The 20,209-nt window shown below is 35.2% G+C and overlaps 3 protein-coding genes across 3 annotated transcripts; 2 read left to right on the top strand and 1 right to left on the bottom strand.

Annotated features, from left to right (window-relative positions):
* Positions 1 to 565: 565 nt before the first annotated feature.
* On the top strand, positions 566 to 4,954 carry LOC123917947 (protein SUPPRESSOR OF GENE SILENCING 3-like). The gene is made up of 6 exons (XM_045969863.1): positions 566 to 730; positions 1,404 to 2,412; positions 2,565 to 2,862; positions 3,008 to 3,252; positions 3,937 to 4,094; positions 4,394 to 4,954. Exons 2-6 carry the CDS (start codon positions 1,417 to 1,419, stop codon positions 4,596 to 4,598), a joined length of 1,902 nt encoding a protein of 633 aa, XP_045825819.1. The 5' UTR covers positions 566 to 730; positions 1,404 to 1,416; the 3' UTR covers positions 4,599 to 4,954.
* A 737-nt stretch (positions 4,955 to 5,691) lies between these two features.
* Positions 5,692 to 9,434, bottom strand: LOC123917946 (putative pentatricopeptide repeat-containing protein At5g08490). Its single transcript, XM_045969862.1, has one exon. It carries the CDS (start codon positions 8,919 to 8,921, stop codon positions 6,297 to 6,299), a length of 2,625 nt encoding a protein of 874 aa, XP_045825818.1. The 5' UTR covers positions 8,922 to 9,434; the 3' UTR covers positions 5,692 to 6,296.
* A 2,769-nt stretch (positions 9,435 to 12,203) lies between these two features.
* LOC123917945 (cleft lip and palate transmembrane protein 1 homolog) lies at positions 12,204 to 20,013 on the top strand. The gene is made up of 12 exons (XM_045969860.1): positions 12,204 to 12,719; positions 13,307 to 13,453; positions 13,578 to 13,692; positions 13,790 to 13,884; positions 15,000 to 15,103; positions 15,273 to 15,310; positions 16,154 to 16,389; positions 17,018 to 17,111; positions 17,219 to 17,409; positions 17,699 to 17,918; positions 18,554 to 18,721; positions 19,431 to 20,013. Exons 1-12 carry the CDS (start codon positions 12,507 to 12,509, stop codon positions 19,586 to 19,588), a joined length of 1,779 nt encoding a protein of 592 aa, XP_045825816.1. The 5' UTR covers positions 12,204 to 12,506; the 3' UTR covers positions 19,589 to 20,013.
* Positions 20,014 to 20,209: the final 196 nt, after the last annotated feature.

The raw sequence follows: 20,209 nt of genomic DNA, 5'->3' as shown, positions 1-20,209 counted from the left end.
GTATGAAATCAATTGGCGTATGGAGTATGTCGAGACGATGATTCATTTGTTGTTGCATTGTAATTTTGCTCAAAGTGTTGGGCAGGAAAATTTTATTTTGGTTGTGGATTGATTTGTTAATTCCATCAAATTTAACAGATAATCTAAAGCGATCATTCGTGGACAAATTTAATACTTATCCATACTAAATGTTATCTTATCTTATCTACTCTAGAAGCTTCTCGACACTAAAAAACGCCATAAATAAATAACATTTTTACTTACCGTCTACTTTTTACTACTATCTTTTACCCAAATAATAAACCACATTTGAATAAATTTCAAACTTAAAAGAACGGTAAAATTTAAGCAATAATCTAAAGCAATCCATCGTGGACAAATTTAATACTTATCCATACTAAATACCACCTTATCTACTCTAGAAGCTTCTCTACATTAAAAGACGACATAGATAAATAACATTTTTACCGCGTACTTTTTACTATCTTTCACCCAATAATAAACCAAATTTGAATAAAATTTCAAGTCCGGCACATGAAAATCCACCTATAAGACCATGGTCTTATTTTCATGACTTTTTTGCATTTTGTCCTGAATTTCACGTTCCACCTGTTAGTTACTCTCTCACACTCGTCTAAACCCCATCACTCTCACTTACTCCGGCAGCGCGTGGCTCTCCACCGCCGCTGCTCCTTCGACTTTTCTACGGCTGATCTTCCTAGAATCAACGGTTATTTCTTCCACTCTTACTGATTTTCAATTTTATTGCTCTTTCTTTAAGTTCATACATGAATTTTGCTTTGTTATTTGTTCTTTTTTTTCCATTTACCCGCATTGCTTCTTGGATGATGATTTTGTGTTCAGTTTTTTTTTTTATTTTTTTTTTTTAATGTTTTAGGTTCGTGTTCAGTGATATTTTTTGGCATGTTTTGTGTTTTGATTCTATACCATGGAAAAGAGTACATAGAAAGCTAACATTCTAGGTTTTAGGTTTTTTCTTTGTCAGTCTTGGCCTCTTTTTTTCTTGTATGTTGTACGATGATTTTTTTTTTTTTTTTACTATACATTTTCTTGTACATTGGCTTGGTCTCTATGTAGCATTGTGTTGAGATTCAGCTTCAGATTTTATTTTATTTTATTCTGTATGATTGTATCTTTCTGTGTTCAGTTCGAGTTCGTACTGAAGTGTTGATTATGATGATACCCTTTTATTTGAGTGTATAATTGTTTTTTCTTCCTATGGTGGGTAATTTAGTGATAGTGAATGGTTGATTTGCCCTTTTTTGTGCTTCCTGATGAATTAAATTGAATGATATTTTGTTAAGCTCCGTCTGTGTTATGATGTTTTAATCACTTAACCCTAATATTAATGATTGACTGACAAAAGTAATGATCCATAACAGGGAATCTTCAAACATGAGTTCGAGAAGAGTTGGTGATGCTTCGTCCAGGGGAAAGGGTGTATCCCAATCTAACCCCAATGTTGAGCAGCTGGCTCAAGGTGTTGCTGATGTTAACCTTGGCTCTGGACAAGATGATGGACAGTGGGAGGTTTACTCGAAGAAAACCAAGAACAGAGGGGGAAGCAGTGCTCCGAAACAATGGGCCGCTCCTCCAGCCCATAATTCTAATCCTAGAGCATGGGGGAATGCTGATATGGCTCAAAAGACAGGTGGGCGCAATTACGGTGGAGCTGGAAGAGGTGCTGGGAACCCCTGGCAGCAACAAAATGCTAACTATATGAGACCTGCGGGCAGAGGCAATGGAAGGCCCCAGATAGCCACAGGTGGATATGGTGGATATGATTATAACAATGTGACTTCAAATCCCATCATTCGTCCTCCTCTGGAGCATGGCTGGAACTGGAAATCAACACAGCCAAATGTAAGGCATGACGTTGCACCAGAGGTGTTTGGACAGAATGATGATGAGGATGATGATGAGGTGGATGATGACTGTGATGATCTGGAAGATACTGATGATGATCTAATGAGTGATGAATATGATTCGGATGCCAGTCAAAAGAGTCATGAGACACGAAAGAAGAACAGATGGTTCAACAAATTCTTCCAGAATTTGGATAACCTGACTGTTGAACAAATCAATGAACCGGAGAGACAGTGGCACTGTCCAGCTTGTCAAGGTGGTCCTGGTGCTATTGATTGGTACAACGGACTGCAGCCCCTTATGAATCATGCTAAAACAAAGGGTTCAAAAAGGGTCAAGGTTCACAGGGAGCTTGCTGCACTTCTTGATGAGGAGTTGCGTAGAAGGGGCACTACAGTAGTTCCAGCAGGAGAAGTATTTGGCAAATGGAAAGGTTTAAAAGATGGAGAGAAAGATCATGAAATAATTTGGCCTCCAATGGTTATCATTCAGAATACGAAGCTTGAGCAAGATGAAAATGATAAGGTATAGCTTAAATGCTGGATGATGATGAACAAACTAGCAATATGATAATTATTATTTTGTCATCTTGTATTAATAGTGCAAAAACATTCATAACTCTCCTTGAACATTGCTAGAATTTGTGTTAACTTTAGATTTTTGTTCTTTCTATTTAGTGGACAGGTATGGGTAACCAAGAGCTGCTTGATTATTTTAGCTCTTATGCAGCTCAGAGAGCGCGACACTCATATGGCCCTCAAGGTCATCGAGGGATGAGTGTTTTGATGTTTGAAGCCTCAGCTAGTGGTTATCTAGAGGCAGAACGCCTGCACAAGCATTTTACTGAACAAGGAACTGATAAAGATGCTTGGTTTAGTAATCGCCGTATTTTGTTTCTCCCTGGTGGTAACAGGCAGTTGTATGGATACATGGCAACTAAAGAAGATCTGGAATTTTTCAATAGGCATTGCCAAGGTTCATTATCTTCTGTAATTTTTTCTCTATATACTTTTACTATGGATGCTGTTTGATGCCTACCAGTTGCGGGTTAACCAAGCCAGAATGATGAAAGTAACGTATATGTTGATGTGTTCTTGTCTCTTTTCCTTTGACTCTGTAGGCAAAACAAGATTGAAGTATGAAATGAAATCATACCAAGAGATGGTCGTAAACCAAATCCGTCAAATGAGCGAGGACAACCAGCAGCTTCTCTATTTCAAGAACAAGGTTGTCAAAGAGAAGAAACATTCAAAAGCTATGGAAGAATCTTTTGGCATTGTGACTGAGAAGCTTCGCAAAACAATGGAGGAAAATCGCATTGTGAGGCGGAGAACAAAAATGCAACATGAAGAGATCAAAGAAGAGGTAATACTGACTTCAGACACAATACTTGATGCATATTTGGTTTACTTTTTATTACTTAATTTACTCTTGGTATATAATTATTTATGGACCATCAAGTTGGGGTTAGGATCTTAGTTTGCTTGGCTGTTTTGCTGGAAAGTTTCTGCTGTTATTTATATTTTTGTAGTTCAAGAATGGATTAGCTAAAAATATATTGTCACATTCTCATTTTCTTATCATACGAGATGGTTTTGCGTATAACTATGTGATTTATGTTCCCATTAAACTCCACTCTACCTTTCAAAGTAGGCGTGTTTTTTGCATTGCTTTAAAATGAAAGCACAAAGTCTTTGAAAGATTTGGATTTGAGGACTTATATTTTGTTGTAAAGGTCTGATGCATACTATTGATGAAACAGTTTTCCAGACCAGTTTGTGTTTATTCTGAATCAATGAGAGATACTTTCTCTACCATCTGTCCGTGTAATTTTAAATAAGTTATTGTTCACTCTTTTTACAATAAAATGCTTAACCCATTTTTATCTGTTTTCTCTTGAAGAATCAGATCGTTATTTGTTAATGTTACACACTTGGGTGACTTTACCCTCATTCTTCATTATGATGTGTTTCTTGTTTTAAATTCCATTTAGTTTATATGTTTCTCATTGTTACGCTGTCTTACCATTGTCCCTGTTCTTGATGGAAGATGTACCACCAAGAGCAATTCTTTAAGGAACAAATCAGCGGCATCCACGCTTTAAGGACTACAAAAGAAGAAGACTTTGAGCGGATGCAGCAGGAGGAGCGTGAGAAGGTCAAGCTGTCAAGTACTGGTCATTTAAATGCAGAGGATCGGCGACTCAAGTATGGATTTTTCTTTCTTTGAGACTGTTTTCTATTACATTGGACTAATGACCTCCCTATCCACATCTCAAGCTAGTGTATTTCAATAAGTTTTATCAAATTAATATCGAATTTCAATAAGTTTTATCAAATTAATATCGATTAGGTGACTCTAAATATGGCAAAAGGACAAAATTAAGAGAACCTAATTTTGTTTTATTTTAAAGTGCTTAGCACATGTACAAAATTTTAAGGTCGTGTGGATAGTAGTATTTATATATTTCAATGACTTGCAATGAATTTGATCTCTTTGGATGTAGGGCGGAGGGATATCTCAAATTTGTTGCAGTGCAAGATAAAGAAATGGAGAACTTTGTTGAAGAAAAGGAGAAGCTCTGTCAAGCTCATGAAGAGAGCATTGCTGCTATGAGGCTTAGGCACTGGGAGGAGGAGGTGGCGATGGAAAAGAAGTTTGATGAGGACTTGACTAAACTCATGGAGAAGTACTCCCCATCTCACCAGTAGAAAAAGTCCGATGGTGTCTGACAGTGGAGGGTTTGCACAGGTGCATGCAAATATAAACACAGGGAAGAAATAGAAAGAAAAAGATGAATTACTGCTGAAACATGAACTTTTTAGAAATTAAGAATTTGGAACTCGTATTTTTAGCTTGAAGTAGTGCTCCTAGGCACTTCTATTTTAGAAATTTTAATTTGATCGACTTTTTACAAATTGAGTTGCATACCCTTGTTTATGCAATGCAATTGGGTTATTAGATGTTTCTTAGAGGCTGATTTTACAGTAAATGCTTGCTAGATTATTATAAATCAACTGCTAATTACTATCAATATATCTTTGAAGAAAATTGGATGCCGATGCAATACTTATTTGTTAATACTTTTTTGATGCATGAACTTAGTTGTCACGAATATAAACGAAAATGTTTGGAATGCTTGATGGCCATGTGGAGAGATGCTTGGCCTACTGCTTGCCACTTTTTGTGGAATATAGTAAAATAGGACCATTCATGACTCTTCTGTCTTGTGACTCCTATATCGTTGGAGGGTTATTGCTTGTCTTGTTTATAGTTACTTGAATCGAAGAGAAACTCCAATTGGGAGTGGTTTGCGGTGTCTAACAGGGGTGTAGTGTAGGTTAGGCGACGACCCCCTGGGATGTGATGATTTTACATTAATATATTGATGGTGGAATCACATGGAATCAGTGAAGTGGTTGAGTATGTTTGGATTAGTAGTATATCATTCTACTATTTTTGTTTTCAGTGTATTAAACAACAAATAGTTTTCTTCAAATTAACTGTTAATATTTAAATTTTACAAATTAATGAAATGGTTTTATATAGTTATGAGAAAATAATCATTAGCAATACAAATTAAAATTGGTCCTTAATATAAGAAAATTTATTTTTTAGATATATTGAAAAATTGATGTAACTAAACTATATTATAGACTAGATATATAAACTTCCCCTTGTATTGAAGCTGTTGTGGCATTTGATTTATTGCCACAATTTGATTAATGAAATCAATTTCCTGTCAAAAAAGAAAAGAAAAAGATGTATCAATCTCCAATGTATCTAAAATGTAAACTCTTTCTTATATTAAGGACTAATGTAACATAGATATTAGATAGTAATATTTTGCTGCAAAACACTCTTTGTAATGTTTATAATGTTTCTTGAATCATCAAATACATCTTTACGACTATTCCTAGACAATTTGCAACTTCACCGAGTCTTTTTTAACCCAATGATAAAAAAAGAAACTCGGTTATATTGTCAACTTAATATTTGCTCCTTGTTTCTTTTTCTTGTATTTTGTTGATTGTGATCGATTAGTAGATGGTGATTGAGTAATTTATACTGCAATTTTCTCGCCGTTATACTGTTCCTCCTTGATACTTGTGAATGAGAACCATATGTGAACAGACAAATATGAATAACCGAGAAAAATGAGAACCAGTTCTGAGCTACGAAGCACATGTACTCCTTACTTTATGCATATCTCAATGTTCGTCAAGCATTGGTGTTAGACACCCGTACGAGTCTCTATCGCTTGTATGGCACATGTTGTTGATTAGTTTAGTCAACTCACTTTATTAAGATATACTATATGTTCTATACAAATATTTCTCATATTCAAAAAATTTGGTGGGTTGGCTCAACAAATACATATATTCATAATGCACATATCCAAGATTGAGCTAAAATTCCAACGGTTCGTTTACTTGTTGATCCAATGTATACAGTGTACTGTAAATCAAGCTTCTTTGTGGATGGGAACAATCTTCAACCACAAAAATGTTATTTGTCCTCTCAATTTCGATCCAGCTGCATCCTGCTGGTTTTTTCAAATCTTTGTTCCTCATCGTCTTTCTTACCTCTGTTACCTCATCCCATCTACCATCTGCTGCGTACAAATTTGACAATACAATGTAGTTTCCAATATCATTAGCTTCAATTTTGAAGAGTTTGTCTGCTACAATACGACCCAATTCGACCTCATGATGGATTTTGCAGGCACCAAGCAATGTCCCCCAGATATTTGCATTAGCTTCAATCGGCATCCTAGTCACAAATGAATACGCTTCACTAATGCGGCCACCTCGAGCGAGGAGATCCACCACACAAGCATATTGTTCCATAGTTGGTTTCATACCATGGCCTTTCTCTATTGAATCAAATATCTGCAGTCCTTCGTCTACACGACCAGCATGACTGCAAGCTGATAATATTGAAGTAAATATAACATGATCTGGCTTGATTCCCAAATTGAGCATGTGAGAAAAAGTCCCAAGTGCTTCTTCACTCATACCATGCATAGCATACCCACCAATCATAGAAGTAAACATAACCAGATCCTTATCAGCACTTGATTGAAATATCTTATATGCACAGCCTATGATGCCACATTTTGCATAAGCATCTAAGAGGGTTCCTTTAAGATGGAGATCCTCAAAACTAGACCGTATAATGTAACCGTGACACTGGCTCAGTAAGTGAACTGATGCCATTTGTGTGCATACTGGGAGGAGGCTCATCATAGTCACCGCATCAGGCTTCATCCCTCGAGCTTGTAACTTTGAGAACAATCCTAGAGCTTGCTCAGGACAATCATTTTCAGCGTATACTCGAACCATTAGATTCCAGGTGGTAAGGTCTGTCTCTGACATCCCACTAAATATCATATTAGCATCATGATGTGATCCTAAACCCACATAACCTGATATCAATGAATTGCATGTGACCAGATTCCTTTTTTCTGACAGATTCTGAAATATTTTATTTGCATACTCAATGTTACCACATTTGGAATATGCATCAAGTATTGCATTCCCAACAGTTGGCGGCGCAGTAGCACTTAATAATGATCCACTCCTAATTGAATAGCTGTGTATTTCTTTCACCTTTTCTACTCTCAAAAGAGAAGAACAAAAATGGATTATGGACAATATCGTAACAGAATCGGGTTTGATTTCTAGTTTAAGCATCAAATGTAACAGGCTGAGAAATCTTGAATGATGCCTCTTCTCTCCAAAGGCATCCAAAATAGAATTCCATGAAATCAAATCTTTCCTACATATCATAGAAAATGTGTTATATGCTTCTTCTATATAGCCACATTTTGCATAGAAACTAACTAAAGCATTTCCAACAGAAGTTTCTTCAAAAAGAAAAGGATGCCTGAAAATATATGCATGCATTTCTTTCCCCACCTTCAAGTTTTCCAATTGTGCACATGCTGGAAGTATGCTGACCATGGTCACAGAATCCAATAATAACATCTCTAGAGACACTAAATTACCAAATACTTGCAACGCTTTTAACCATTCACCATTCGATGTATATCCCGCAATAATAGCATTCCAAGAAACCAAATCCCTTGCATTCATTGCCCAAAACAAAGATTCAGCTTCTTTCGTCCGTCCAACTTTTAGGTAGAAGCTCATCAAAGCATTACATACAGAAACATCAGTCAACAATTCAGGCCACTGCAGCACATACGAGTGGATTTGCCTTCCACAACGGTAGGCAACATTCTCATCGAACAAAGCACAAACAGGAAGAATATTGGCTACGGTTGCATAATTTGGCTGTATAGGTCCTTTCACCATCAAACTGAACAATGAAAATGCTTCCTCTAACAACCCATTCTCAGCAAGACCTGCAATCATTGCATTCCACGAAACAACATCTTTGTGAATAATGCTATCAAAGACAGCATATGCATCATGAGACACGAAACCACATTTTGCATACATTGATACAAGAGCATTTCCAGCAAATGTGTCCACTTCAAAACCAGATTTGATAGCATAACCATGCACACTCTTTCCAGCATACAGATTCCCCATACGAGCACAAACAGGAAGAACAATAGCAGCGCTAACAGAACTCGGCATAGCCTCTCCACTTGAATGCATTCTCCTAAACACCCTCATCACATCAGCATCATGTTTACCAGACCCTGAAAATCCAGACAAAACAATGTTCCAAATAACAGGATCACAGTGACCGAGTTGATCAAACATCTTTTGACAATCATCAAGCATGCCACATTTGGCATACAAGTTAAGCAATGCTTTGTTCGTAACATGGCAAGAATCATGACCTTGTTTAACAACAGAACTATGCAGACATTTTCCCAAGTTAGAAGCCAAAAGTGCTGAACAAGACTTGAGAATTGCAGCAAGGACTTGATGATCTGGCTTAAAAGCTGCACTATCCTTCAAGCAATGATGGAAAAAGGACAAAGCTTCATTGTGCCTGGAATCTACACATAAGCTCCTAATGATGGAAGCCCATGTCTTGAAATTGGGTTGAAGCATGCCCACGAGAATTCACCAATGGGAGTTCAATGTTATACTGACATATGAAATCAGAACAACGCATGGAGAGGTACAAAAAGCTTCAAAACGTTTCTTCCTTCTTGATGGCATTTTCACAAACAGTGGGTGTGCTGAATGAAAAAGACAGAGTGATATGTTCAATGCGCTGGTTGAAGCTGATTTAATAATGGGCTTAAAATAGATGGTGCTTGTAAGATGGAAGAAGAAGAGTTGGGTATGGTTGTGTTATTAGATAGAGTGAGGGGCAATGAATAGCTGGTTTTGCTAAATCGTGGCAAATGTAGCTTTATGCACTGTGTATCTGTAGTGCTTATGTAGCTGAGTTGCCAAGAGTTTTCGAAACCTGTTTTTTTTTTCATTTTTTTTTTTAATTCGATATCCTCTGCGCACATAAACTAATCCCTCGAGCCATGTGAAATCCAAATAGATGACAAACTCTCTTAAGAATTTTAATATTGTTGCATGCCCAAGCTGGAGATCGAACCCAAGATCTTGGTTAAGTTATAAGTGACCTGCGCCATCTTATATAAGTAGAGCTGTCAAAGGGGTCGGCCTGGTCTGGTCCTGCCCGGGGGGCCGGAACATTTAAAGGGCCTGGACCAACCCGTAAACTTCTTGGCCTGGCCCGCATGCCCGACCCGATAAGCAAAAGCCTACATCGTCCGATGGACCGACCTGTTTATTTTTATTTTTTAAAAAAAATTATGAATGACACACAAATTAGTGTCCATAAAAAAAATGGGTGTCACGATTTCACGAGATAATAAATACGAGTAATTAGTCAATTTAGTCCCTAAACTATCACTCTCTCACCAATTCAGTCCCTAAACTATTAAAACCAACTAAAAGGTCCCTAAACTATTTTTCATCCATCAATTAGGTCCCTAAACTATTTTTCATCCATCAATTTAGTCTTCCGTTATCTTTTCCGTTAACTGTTCTTTAAAACCCTAAAATCCAAAAGCTACTTTTACGCTTATATCTCTCTTCTCGATCAACTCTCTCAACTCCATTAATTTAGTCCTCCGTCACCAACTCTTTTTTCTTCAACCCCCTTCAATTGCATCTTCGTATCTCTCTCTTCTCGATCAACTCTCTCAAATCTCATCTCAATCTGAAAACCCTAGCGCCACCTATACGCTCCAATTCCGATTGTCGTCGTTGTTTTAAGGTACGTTTTTCACTATTTTTCGTTCTAACTTTTATAAATTTGTAAGGGTTTATTCTCACTTGTTAATTTTCATGAATGAAATTTGTGTTTTTTAGTACAATGAACCATGTTGTTTTAGCTTGAACCAAATTTGTTTTAGCGTGAACCATGTTGTTGTTGCTTCTTTTTTCGCTTATTCATGTTGCTGCTATTTTGAAGCTTTTGTATCTCTTATATTATTACCATCTATATTATTGTTTATGTTGCTTTGTGGTCCTAATTTGTTTAAGTATTATAGTGACTGTACTGAGGAGTGGGTGATTGGTTAGGCTGTACTGAGGAACATTTTCTTTTTTTATCAGGCTACTGGCCTTACCTTGCTTTCCTAATTGTTATCGTTTAAGGAGCTTGCTTCATTTCGTTTGCCTTATTTTTTCTGTTACGTGAAATTTCTTCTATAAGAATGTAACAGAGAATCGATCCTCTGGTTGTATTTTCCTCTTTTGGCTTATAGCTTGGGGCTAGAGAGGATTTGTCCTTGACTGGGCGCATTGCTTTTTTCATTTATCTATTGATCTAGCTCCTTTCAGTAATACAATTTCTTCTTCTAGATAAGAACTAGTAGTAGAATCATGAGACATAAATATTTCAAATGTCTGTGTCTGCTCTTATGTGTTACAGTTGCTTTTTCAGTGTTGTTTAGCAGTAATGAATTATGTTAAAAATGAATTTGATTTAACAGTATGGTTTAGAGACTATTTGTTTTAGCAGTAATTTGATTTAACAGTATGATTTAGCAGTAATGATTTAACAGTGTTGTTACTATTTTGTTGTTTTTTAAGATAGTTTAGGGACTAAATTGAAGTATTTTTTATAGTTTAGGGACTACTAACAGTCACTTAACGGAAAAGTTAACCGAGGGACTAAATTGAAGGATGTGAATATAGTTTAGGGACCTTTTAGTTGGTTTTAATAGTTTAGGGACTAAATTGAAGGATGTGAATATAGTTTAGGGACCTTTTAGTTGGTTTTAATAGTTTAGGGACTAAGTTGGTGAGAGAGTGATAGTTTAGGGACTAAATTGACTGATTACTCTAATAAATACTACAAAATATTCACGCAAAAGTCAAGATATAATAAATTTATAAAGTGCACCCTCAAAGCTAATAAATTTCAAGCTTACATCACAAACTAAACTTTTAACCTAACAATTCAAAATACATAAAACAATGGAGGATTCGTTTGGATTTAGTCAAAATTTTATGATAAACTATAACTTGAATTGATTCTAAGGGTCCGTTTGGCATAGTTTTTTTCCTTTTCTTTTTGCTTAAAAATAAGAAGCTAGGCCAAACAACAATTTCTAAAAACTATAGTAAAAAAAAAACAGTGTCTATATTTTAGGGAAAATTATAATATATTATCAAATATATATCTTTTAACACTATTATAATAAAAAATAACAACTTTTAACTTTTTTTTATTATAAAAATTAAGATTTACCAAACAATTTTAACTTTAATTAAAAAAAAATTATTTCTAGCTTTATGATTAAAAGAGCTTCCACACCTAAAAAAAGCTGGGCCAAACGAGCCATAAATATGTTTGGCATTAAAGGCTTACAAGTTACAATAGAAAAATAAACGTTAAAAAGATAATAATTAACTTATTTTAAATTTATGATCTTTTAAATTTAAAAGATAATTATCCTAATAATAACAAATTTAAGGGGCCATCCTTAAAAAAAAACAAATTTAAGGGGCCAAAATATTTTTTTTTTTCAAAATCAAAATTTCAGTTTGTTTTTTTTTTAACAATTTTTTTAATTCTTTAAGGGGCTGGCCAAAAAACCTGTGGGTCGTCTCATAAAAAACCTAGTTCGATAAGATCCGGTCCAATAAGAGCTGATCCGCTATTTTTGAAGTCCGACCCGTGTAAATATATAGTGCTAATGGGTCGGCCCGATAGCTCAACTCGCTTGAGTTTTTCATTTTCAAATACTTTGCAAATAATATACTGTTTTTTTTCAACTAACCGACTTATATTGGTGATAAGATGTTATATATTTTTTTTAATTTATATATATTCGTAGATCTTAGAATATTGTGCACACGCAATTTTAAATCTTTGAAAGGTTGAGAACAAAGATCCACTGCGGTTGAAAAAAAACACAAACTGCAGAAGATCTGAACCCAACAAGTATCGGTGGGAAATTGCGTGGCAAGCTTAGTATACATATCACGTTGCAAAACAAATTCCTTTTTCTTACTCACTAGCAACAAACAAACCCAACGCAGGCCCTTACTTTATTCATATAAAACCCATCACAAAACCAAAGTAGTAGAACAATTTCATCACTTTTCAAATCTTCGATTCCATCGCTTTCTCTCTCTATCTCTCTCTAACTGCCGAATATGGCGCCGCCAACGGCAGTAGTTGATGGCGGTGGTGCTGTTCCACAACCGCAAGGTGGTAGACAACCAGCCACTGGTGGAGGTTTTAGCTTCACCGGAATTATTCGTATGGTTGTTTTTTGGTATTTCGCTTCCAAATTCTTCTCTCCTGCTAAAAAATCTACCGAACCTTCCGCTCTCGTCTCTAACCTCTTCCATAAATCTCAACCTATGGTACACTTTTTTTTCATCATCGCGATCTCTTTTGATTATACTTTATTATATTTATTTAATTAATTCAGATTTCGATTCATCATCATTCACTTAGGTTATGTTAACCGTTAACTGTTAAGTGTTAGTTAACACCTCCACTACCGCCTTTTTTATTCACTCTGTTAATTCTCTTGTTAAATTATATACTAATACGATGTTAATCATACTTTTAGGTTACTTAATTGTATAAACTTTCATGCTACTTTTATTTAGGTTATACTTTTTTTATTCAATGAAATTTCCATATTTATGATACCAAATACGATCACATGTATATCAAATAAACATGTACAAGGAGAAAGTAAATAAGCAATGGTTTATAAGGTTTTAGACTGCGGTCATGTTACTGTTATAATATTGCAGAGAAGTATAGTTAAATGAAGTTGATGCCGTTCGGGTAAATGTAAAACTTGGCGTAGCAGAAGGTTTTTATAGGAAAAGATACATAAAAAATAACTAATTGTGTTATATAGTTGGTTCGAATTTGAATAACTTTGTTTGTGTTGTTTCTTGTTTAGTCAATTAATTTTGGGTGACAATTTGTTCAGGATATGTGGCTTTATCTTACCGAGAATGAGAAGTTCAATGACTTTGGTAATGAAAGTGCTCTTGTATGGCATGAAACTAATATTCCGTACGCCTCTTGGGGACCTGAGAGTACCAGGACTCTTACTTTGAAGTATCCCCCAACTGAGGTATGACTCTCTGAAATTGCTACTACTACTACTACTACCTATTTTGTTTGTTGAAGCCTGAAGGGAGTTTAAAGTAGTTAGTTACTTTGAAATTGGACTTTATGGTTACATATTCTTTTTGTAGGCTTTGAAGCACAATGGGAGTCTATATGCTCATGTTTTCTTTGCACAATCTGGATATTCACCTGATCCTAGTGATCCGGAGTACCAGCCTCAGGCAGCCTTTGGAAGGACGCATCGTATGTTTATTGCTTCTTAATAACCCATTAATAACGTTAAATATATTTAACTTCGGGAAAGTGGTTTACAAAAGCCTTTCTTTTTATGGTCTTTCAGCTATTGTGATATACTGGCCAAAGTCAAAAGCAGATAAAAAGAAGAGTCTTTTGGGAGGTGTACCTGATTCAAGTGAGGGTCAAGTGACACCTGAGGTTTGTTATTTGCTCACATAATTTTATAGTCAGCTTTATAAAAACTTTTTATGATGTTGCTTTGGATTCAGTTCAAGATATTTATTGTTGAGTTTTTACATATTAGAACTATTATATTATATTTATTATATTATATTCTGCACAATGTCTAGGTTAACAGCAGCCATAACATTTTACTATGATAGCCTATCATTATTCATTAATAATTGCCTCCGGTGATAGGCTGTTCAAATCCAAATCCTTAATAGTTACGCCTGTAGTCATTGCCAGTCTTCATCCACCCATAACCATTGAACTATCCTTCATCTCATTTACACTCCTAACCTGTGTTTTTATGCGTATTCTTCACACATGCTAAAATCACCTTAGCCAAGAGTATTATATCATATTTTATACAATAAGTACTTCCCTGACTTTCTCTCTAAGGCTTTCTTTCATAATCCTATCTTGACACTTTCATAGAAAACATATACTCATCATTGCTTGAATGCTAGGACCATCTTTCAAAGCACTGTCTTAAGCTCCCGTCTTGCAAATTTGTCCTGTACCCAAGCTGGTAATACAATGATGTGACCATATGTGGGACAGATAACATCTTGTATCTTGAGGGAGTGTTATTTTCTTTTCTTTCCTTTTTTCATCTATAAAGATAGACACTTGTTGTGAGCAGCAAAACTAGGACACTTGCTTATTAGTAACTAAGGCCAGCGTAGACTATCTCTTCATATGCTGGAAAATTGATCTGAGGTGGACAATTCAATTAATTCAAAATGGAAATTTGTCAGCCCCCTTTTCCCCTCATTTGGCCTTCAAACAGAGAATATGGTTTAATATTCCTATTCCTTATGCTTCAAATCAGCATTTAGAAGTTTTGATAATGATTGAAATACGATTCTGTAATCTTATTGACTTGGTATGTGTGTATGCAACTAATCGCACCAATGCATAGTTTTTTTATGTACTGTATATCTATCTATATCACTGTTGTTGCTGTTACATTATGTCTGTATCAATAATGTTCTCACTTTTTGTTTGGTTAGTGTGCAATGCTTGCCACCAAGATATGTTACTCTTTTCACTATGGTCTCAGTATTGACCTCTTTTGGTTGTGTTAGGTCGTTGCTGATAGTGAAGAGGATTCTAAAGATGATGGTCCAGTGGAGTGGCATGCATATTGGAAACCAAATATAACGATTAACTTAATTGCTGACTTCACTCAGTACGTTTCTTAAGTGGAATTACTTTTATTTTCAGTTTTGCAGTAATAGAGATGGTTGAAACTTTGAAATATTTAAAATCATCTAAATTTGTCTGTTGCCGATACAGTTAATGGATGGATATTATTTCTAACCCTGCTAATTGTTACTTTCTACTTTTCCTGTTTGCAGGTACCCAAATACAGGCATACCACCTAACATTGCTCCACGTATCCTTGCCATTAACATTGTTTTCCATTTTTCATTTCCTTTTGTTACCCTTCCCATTGCAGTTTCTCGGTATTGGTTTCAGGGTCTCCCTTTAGAAATAGGGAAATGTTAATAAGTGCCCCAATGTATTTCTTAATAGTCTAAAATAGCAAGTTTTTATGAAAAGTTGTACATTCATTGCCCAACTTTTTCATAAATTATTATTTTTTAATTGGAATCCTTAAACAACGCCCTTAGAACAATTGTTAGCATGACCCTTAAAAACAACATGCATATTAGGTTTTTATATTGGGTCTAACTCACCCTTAAAAAAATGCCCTTAGTGTCACTTTTTATAAACTCTTTTCACGTTTATCTATTTTTAAGGCCATGCACTTGGATTTTTTCTATTCTTTAATGCACCCCGTCACGTACAACACTATTGGATTTGGTGCTCGTGCGTGTATAATTTGACAGTTGACCAGATCAATAAGCTCTAATACCATATACCATACTAGGCTTTTATATTGAGTCTAGCTCATTCATATAAATCTGACTTGTAATGTGAAGAGTGTCACTCTATATAAACGTTTTTTAGGCCTTATCTATTTTCAATGTGGGATTCGGATTTCACCCCATAATAATGGTCATCTTATGCAAGGTTAATGTTGAAAAATGGAGAATTTATCCAGCTCTGATATTTTCCTTGATTGTGCAAGTCAGTGATATTTTTTCTCCATTAATATATGAACTTCAAGTTCCTTTTTTTATCTTACAATATCGTTGACACCGATTCACTGCCGTATATGCAAGTTAGCTAATCATATATTTATATATTAGTTTCCTTAACTTTTGATGATCAGACTTGAACATTGATCCTATCACTGGGAACTACTATCCAACTATTTTCTTCAATGAGTTCTGGTTACTGCGGGATAAGTTGATAGCTTTGAATGAGACAGTAACTGAACTATTACTTCATCTGGAAGTTGGCCCCATTAGCATGACAAAATGGCAATTGTTCATGCAAATTGACCAGTCCTTCCAGATTCACCGTAGTTATGGAAGCATGATTGAAGGCGAGGCTGATGAACTTAAGGTCTGTTTTCTAACTTGTAAAATTCTACTACCCTCTGTCCCTAAATGTAGGACCTCGTTGACTATATTACATGATTCAAATTAAATCTGTTCAGAATTAGAATTGTTTTTCAAATATACCTTTTATGAGAGAGGATTAATTAAAAAAAAAACAATGTAAAATCTCCGAGAGTTTTATATTTTGTGATGGAGGTAATAAATAATTATAATGGACTGGACCTATTTAACAGAATGTTTTTTGCATATTCTTAAATAAATCTTATGGTCTTCCATCGAATGCACATCTATCTCTGGGCACTTCTTATCCTATCCTGCTACATTTTTTATAATAATTATGCATGCTTTTTTAAGAAAAAAGCCAAAACTCAACAGAAGATTTTTTTTTATTGTTTTTGTGTGTTTGATCTCAAAAGCTAAAAATACTACATTATGAAAAAAAAACCTCTATTGAAAAATGATTTTCTTTCTAGCTTAAACAAACAGGCCTTAATACTTTATAAGATTTTAAGATGGAATTTCAAAATATAAGAAAGTCGTTTTTTTTTTTTTTGCAGTTCCCACTTTATTAAATGGTAGGTGTCTTGTTTTTCTAATTGTCTGACTATTTGATTTTTTTATGATTTTATCAGAGGGTATTCTTGGAAGGAAATCCTTACCTCCTGGGAATTACCATGATTGTTTCTCTTCTTCATTCAGTATTTGACTTTTTGGCTTTTAAGAATGGTAAGTTATTTTGTATAACAATATTTAGGACAATAGCTCTGACAAGAAAATCGTTATGGATATAGTTAGAGGATAGATTATAATCTAATGATTTTCTTTCTGCCCAGACATCCAATTTTGGAACAAAAATAAGTCTATGGAAGGACTCTCTGCAAAGACTGTTGTTGTGAGCTTTATTTGTCAGCTTATCATCTTCCTTTATCTGCTTGACAACGACACCTCTTGGATGATTCTTCTAAGCTCTGGGGTTGGTTTGATCATTGAGTTCTGGAAAATTGGAAAAGCCATGCACATAGAGGTATTATTTATGATCTTCTAGCCTTTTTTAATAGTACCTGGACCTATTTGATAGGGTTGCATTTTGAATTTTTTATATAACAAGTAATATGGTTCTTGTGACAATTATTGCTATTACGGTATTACCGCCGTTGCTGGATTTTACCCCTTTACTATCATGTATAGCATTACCCGTATTGTTTGTACATAACAGTTTGCTGAGACCTTTCATATTTTCTTGCTATGTCTACTTCCATGAGTTCTGTTGTTCCCTAATTAATTTTATTTGATATCTGCAATTTCCCCCCCAGATTGATAGAACAGGAAGGATACCTATGTTAAGATTCCGGGATCGAGATTCATATGCAGGGAATAAGACAAAAGAGTATGATGACATTGCAATGAAGTATTTAACCTATGTTCTATTTCTCCTTGCTGCTGGCTTTGCTGCTTACTCACTAATGTACGAGCGTCACAAGAGCTGGTATTCTTGGATTCTGTCTTCTCTCACAAGCTGTGTTTACATGTTCGGTAAGCACTCTTCTGAATTGGTTAAGCTATATCTGTTTTGCAGTGAAACTACCATTTGTGAGCATGACTAATACACTAAGTTAATGAAATGCTTAGACTCTGATAAATATGGTATGCTTTATTGCTTTAAGTTTCTAGCTGTAGTAGCAGCTCATGCATCCTTAGTAAGACTGTCCTGAACTTGGATGAACCTTTTTTGTCATCTCATGGGTGTGAATTACAAGGGCTGCTATTGTAGCAGACACTATGAGTTAAACCTCCTTATTGCAAACGGTTTTATAAATTGTTTAGGAAGAGGATAATTTTTAACTTCTTTTTAAACCTCCTGCTGTCATCATGCTTATATTTCATCAAAGAATAATTAGAAAAAATGTTGGAATTTTGTTTGTCTTTTGTTTTTGGTGCTGTCACTGGACCATAATAGAATGAAATTCTCCTCTAGTAAATCCACTCCACACTTTTTGCTACTTTCCATTGCAGCAATTTTAGTTTTCTTTTGTAAAAAATAATCAACGCCTTCTTAATTCTTATATTTTTTCTCCATATCTACTTATTTAAAAAAAATATGATTTTCATGACAACCTATTTGGTAAACTTTGTATGCTCATATTCCTTGTACTTGTAAATCTTTACAGGCTTTATTATGATGTGCCCACAACTGTTCATCAACTACAAGCTAAAATCTGTTGCTCACCTACCATGGAGGCAGATGACTTACAAGTTTCTCAACACCATTATTGATGATCTTTTTGCCTTCGTCATTAAAATGCCAACACTACATCGGCTTTCTGTCTTCCGTGATGGTAAGATTGGGACCATGAATTCTTGTTATTTGCAAGTTACAACTGCTTCAGATACCAGGGATAGCCTTACTTAAACATTAATATGCTCGTGATGTATGCAATGTTGCCTTTTCTGTTTATTCTTCCTCTTCTTCTTTTGAGAAAAGAGGCTAAAAAACTGTGCTAGGAGTCTTCATAGGCCTGATCCAATTGAGGGAGATGTGCTGGTAATGAGTAGTCCAATTATGGAGAGTTTACACTAGGAAAAAGAAGAGTGTGCGAGGAAGATGTGAGCTGGCAATTAGTTAGTATATTCCATTTCCCTTAATAAGAGTGTGTGTGTGTGTGTGAGTGTGGGGGGGGGAAGGGAATGTTCAGGATTGAGTTTGTTAAACCGGATACAGTTAAGGTTGTGAGAGATAGCTACTTTCTCCTTACCGAGGAGCTCTGCAATTTGCAGATTGTTACTTCATTTCATCTTCAATCAATAAGAGGAGGAAGGGCGGGGCTTATTTGTAGTAGAGTTAACATGGATAGTACTTCGAGTCTACTACTTCGCGGAAGCTATAACACTAAGCTAAATAACCATTGACATTTGCATGTGTCTTTCTTCATCTTCATTCTAATCCAAGGATTTGTTGCATCATTCGACAATTGACCACTCATATATTTATAAAAAGGTATTCCACTTATGATCATTGACTTGATTTCTTTCCTCCTTTCCTTGCAGATCTTATCTTTCTTATATATGTATACCAAAGGTGGATTTATCCAGTGGACAAGAAGCGTGTTAACGAATTTGGTTTTGGAGGCGAGGATGATCAGCCTCAGGCTGTGGATTCCGCAGAGACGGTTGCTGCAAAGGAAGAAGAGAAGAAAACTAATTGATTTGTTTTTCTCCCAAGCACTTGAGGGAGTTGGTACTAAATGTGCTAGAATTCAATGGGGATTAATTTATGTTTACTCCCTCTCTGGGTATGCACTTGCTATTAGATTTTTGGATGAAGGGTATCTTGGTCTTGCTTCCTGGAAGTTTTACAGTTTTACAGTTTTACTAGTTAGTAGGACAGAAGGATGCAGGGTATCTGACTACTACACGGCAACCCTGTGATGGTCATACTCATACAGCTTCTTAGTTTCTTTGTGTATTAGAATGCCCTCTCCCTTGTTTTTATTTTATTTTATTATTATTATTAAATATTTATGTCTTATTTTTGGGATAGGTTACTTTTTTCATGTATTGGTTTTTCCCCTTTATCCTAATGTATTTTTGACTAATTTATCCTTGATCTTAAAATTATTATTTTTTGTAATTTGTGTTCAACTTTTATAACATTTCAGATTAACCTAATTTACACTAAAGAATCTAGGCAACCGTTTAATGTGATTTGTGATAGTTTTATACATTTAAGAAAATTAGGTAGTGTAATAAATTTGTCTATTTAGTCCTCTTGTAATGGGATTTTAAGATTTATCCTCTTCCAAGATTATTGAGGGTTTTCTCAAATC

The sequence above is a fragment of the Trifolium pratense genome, linkage group LG3 (genome assembly GCF_020283565.1).
Source record: "Trifolium pratense cultivar HEN17-A07 linkage group LG3, ARS_RC_1.1, whole genome shotgun sequence".
Classification (NCBI taxonomy): domain Eukaryota; kingdom Viridiplantae; phylum Streptophyta; class Magnoliopsida; order Fabales; family Fabaceae; genus Trifolium; species Trifolium pratense.
Note: the sequence above shows the minus strand (reverse complement) of the source record. Positions and strands in the feature narration are given on the sequence as shown.

Coding starts and splice junctions, on each gene's coding strand:
- LOC123917947 (XM_045969863.1), top strand. CDS start 1,417: ATGAGTTCGAGAAGAGTTGGTGATGCTTCGTCCAGGGGAAAGGGTGTA. Junction 2,863..3,007: donor TTTCAATAGGCATTGCCAAG/GTTCATTATCTT, acceptor TTGACTCTGTAG/GCAAAACAAGATTGAAGTAT. Junction 3,253..3,936: donor ATGAAGAGATCAAAGAAGAG/GTAATACTGACT, acceptor TCTTGATGGAAG/ATGTACCACCAAGAGCAATT.
- LOC123917946 (XM_045969862.1), bottom strand. CDS start 8,921: ATGCTTCAACCCAATTTCAAGACATGGGCTTCCATCATTAGGAGCTTA.
- LOC123917945 (XM_045969860.1), top strand. CDS start 12,507: ATGGCGCCGCCAACGGCAGTAGTTGATGGCGGTGGTGCTGTTCCACAA. Junction 17,919..18,553: donor AAGCTGTGTTTACATGTTCG/GTAAGCACTCTT, acceptor AAATCTTTACAG/GCTTTATTATGATGTGCCCA. Junction 18,722..19,430: donor GCTTTCTGTCTTCCGTGATG/GTAAGATTGGGA, acceptor CTTTCCTTGCAG/ATCTTATCTTTCTTATATAT.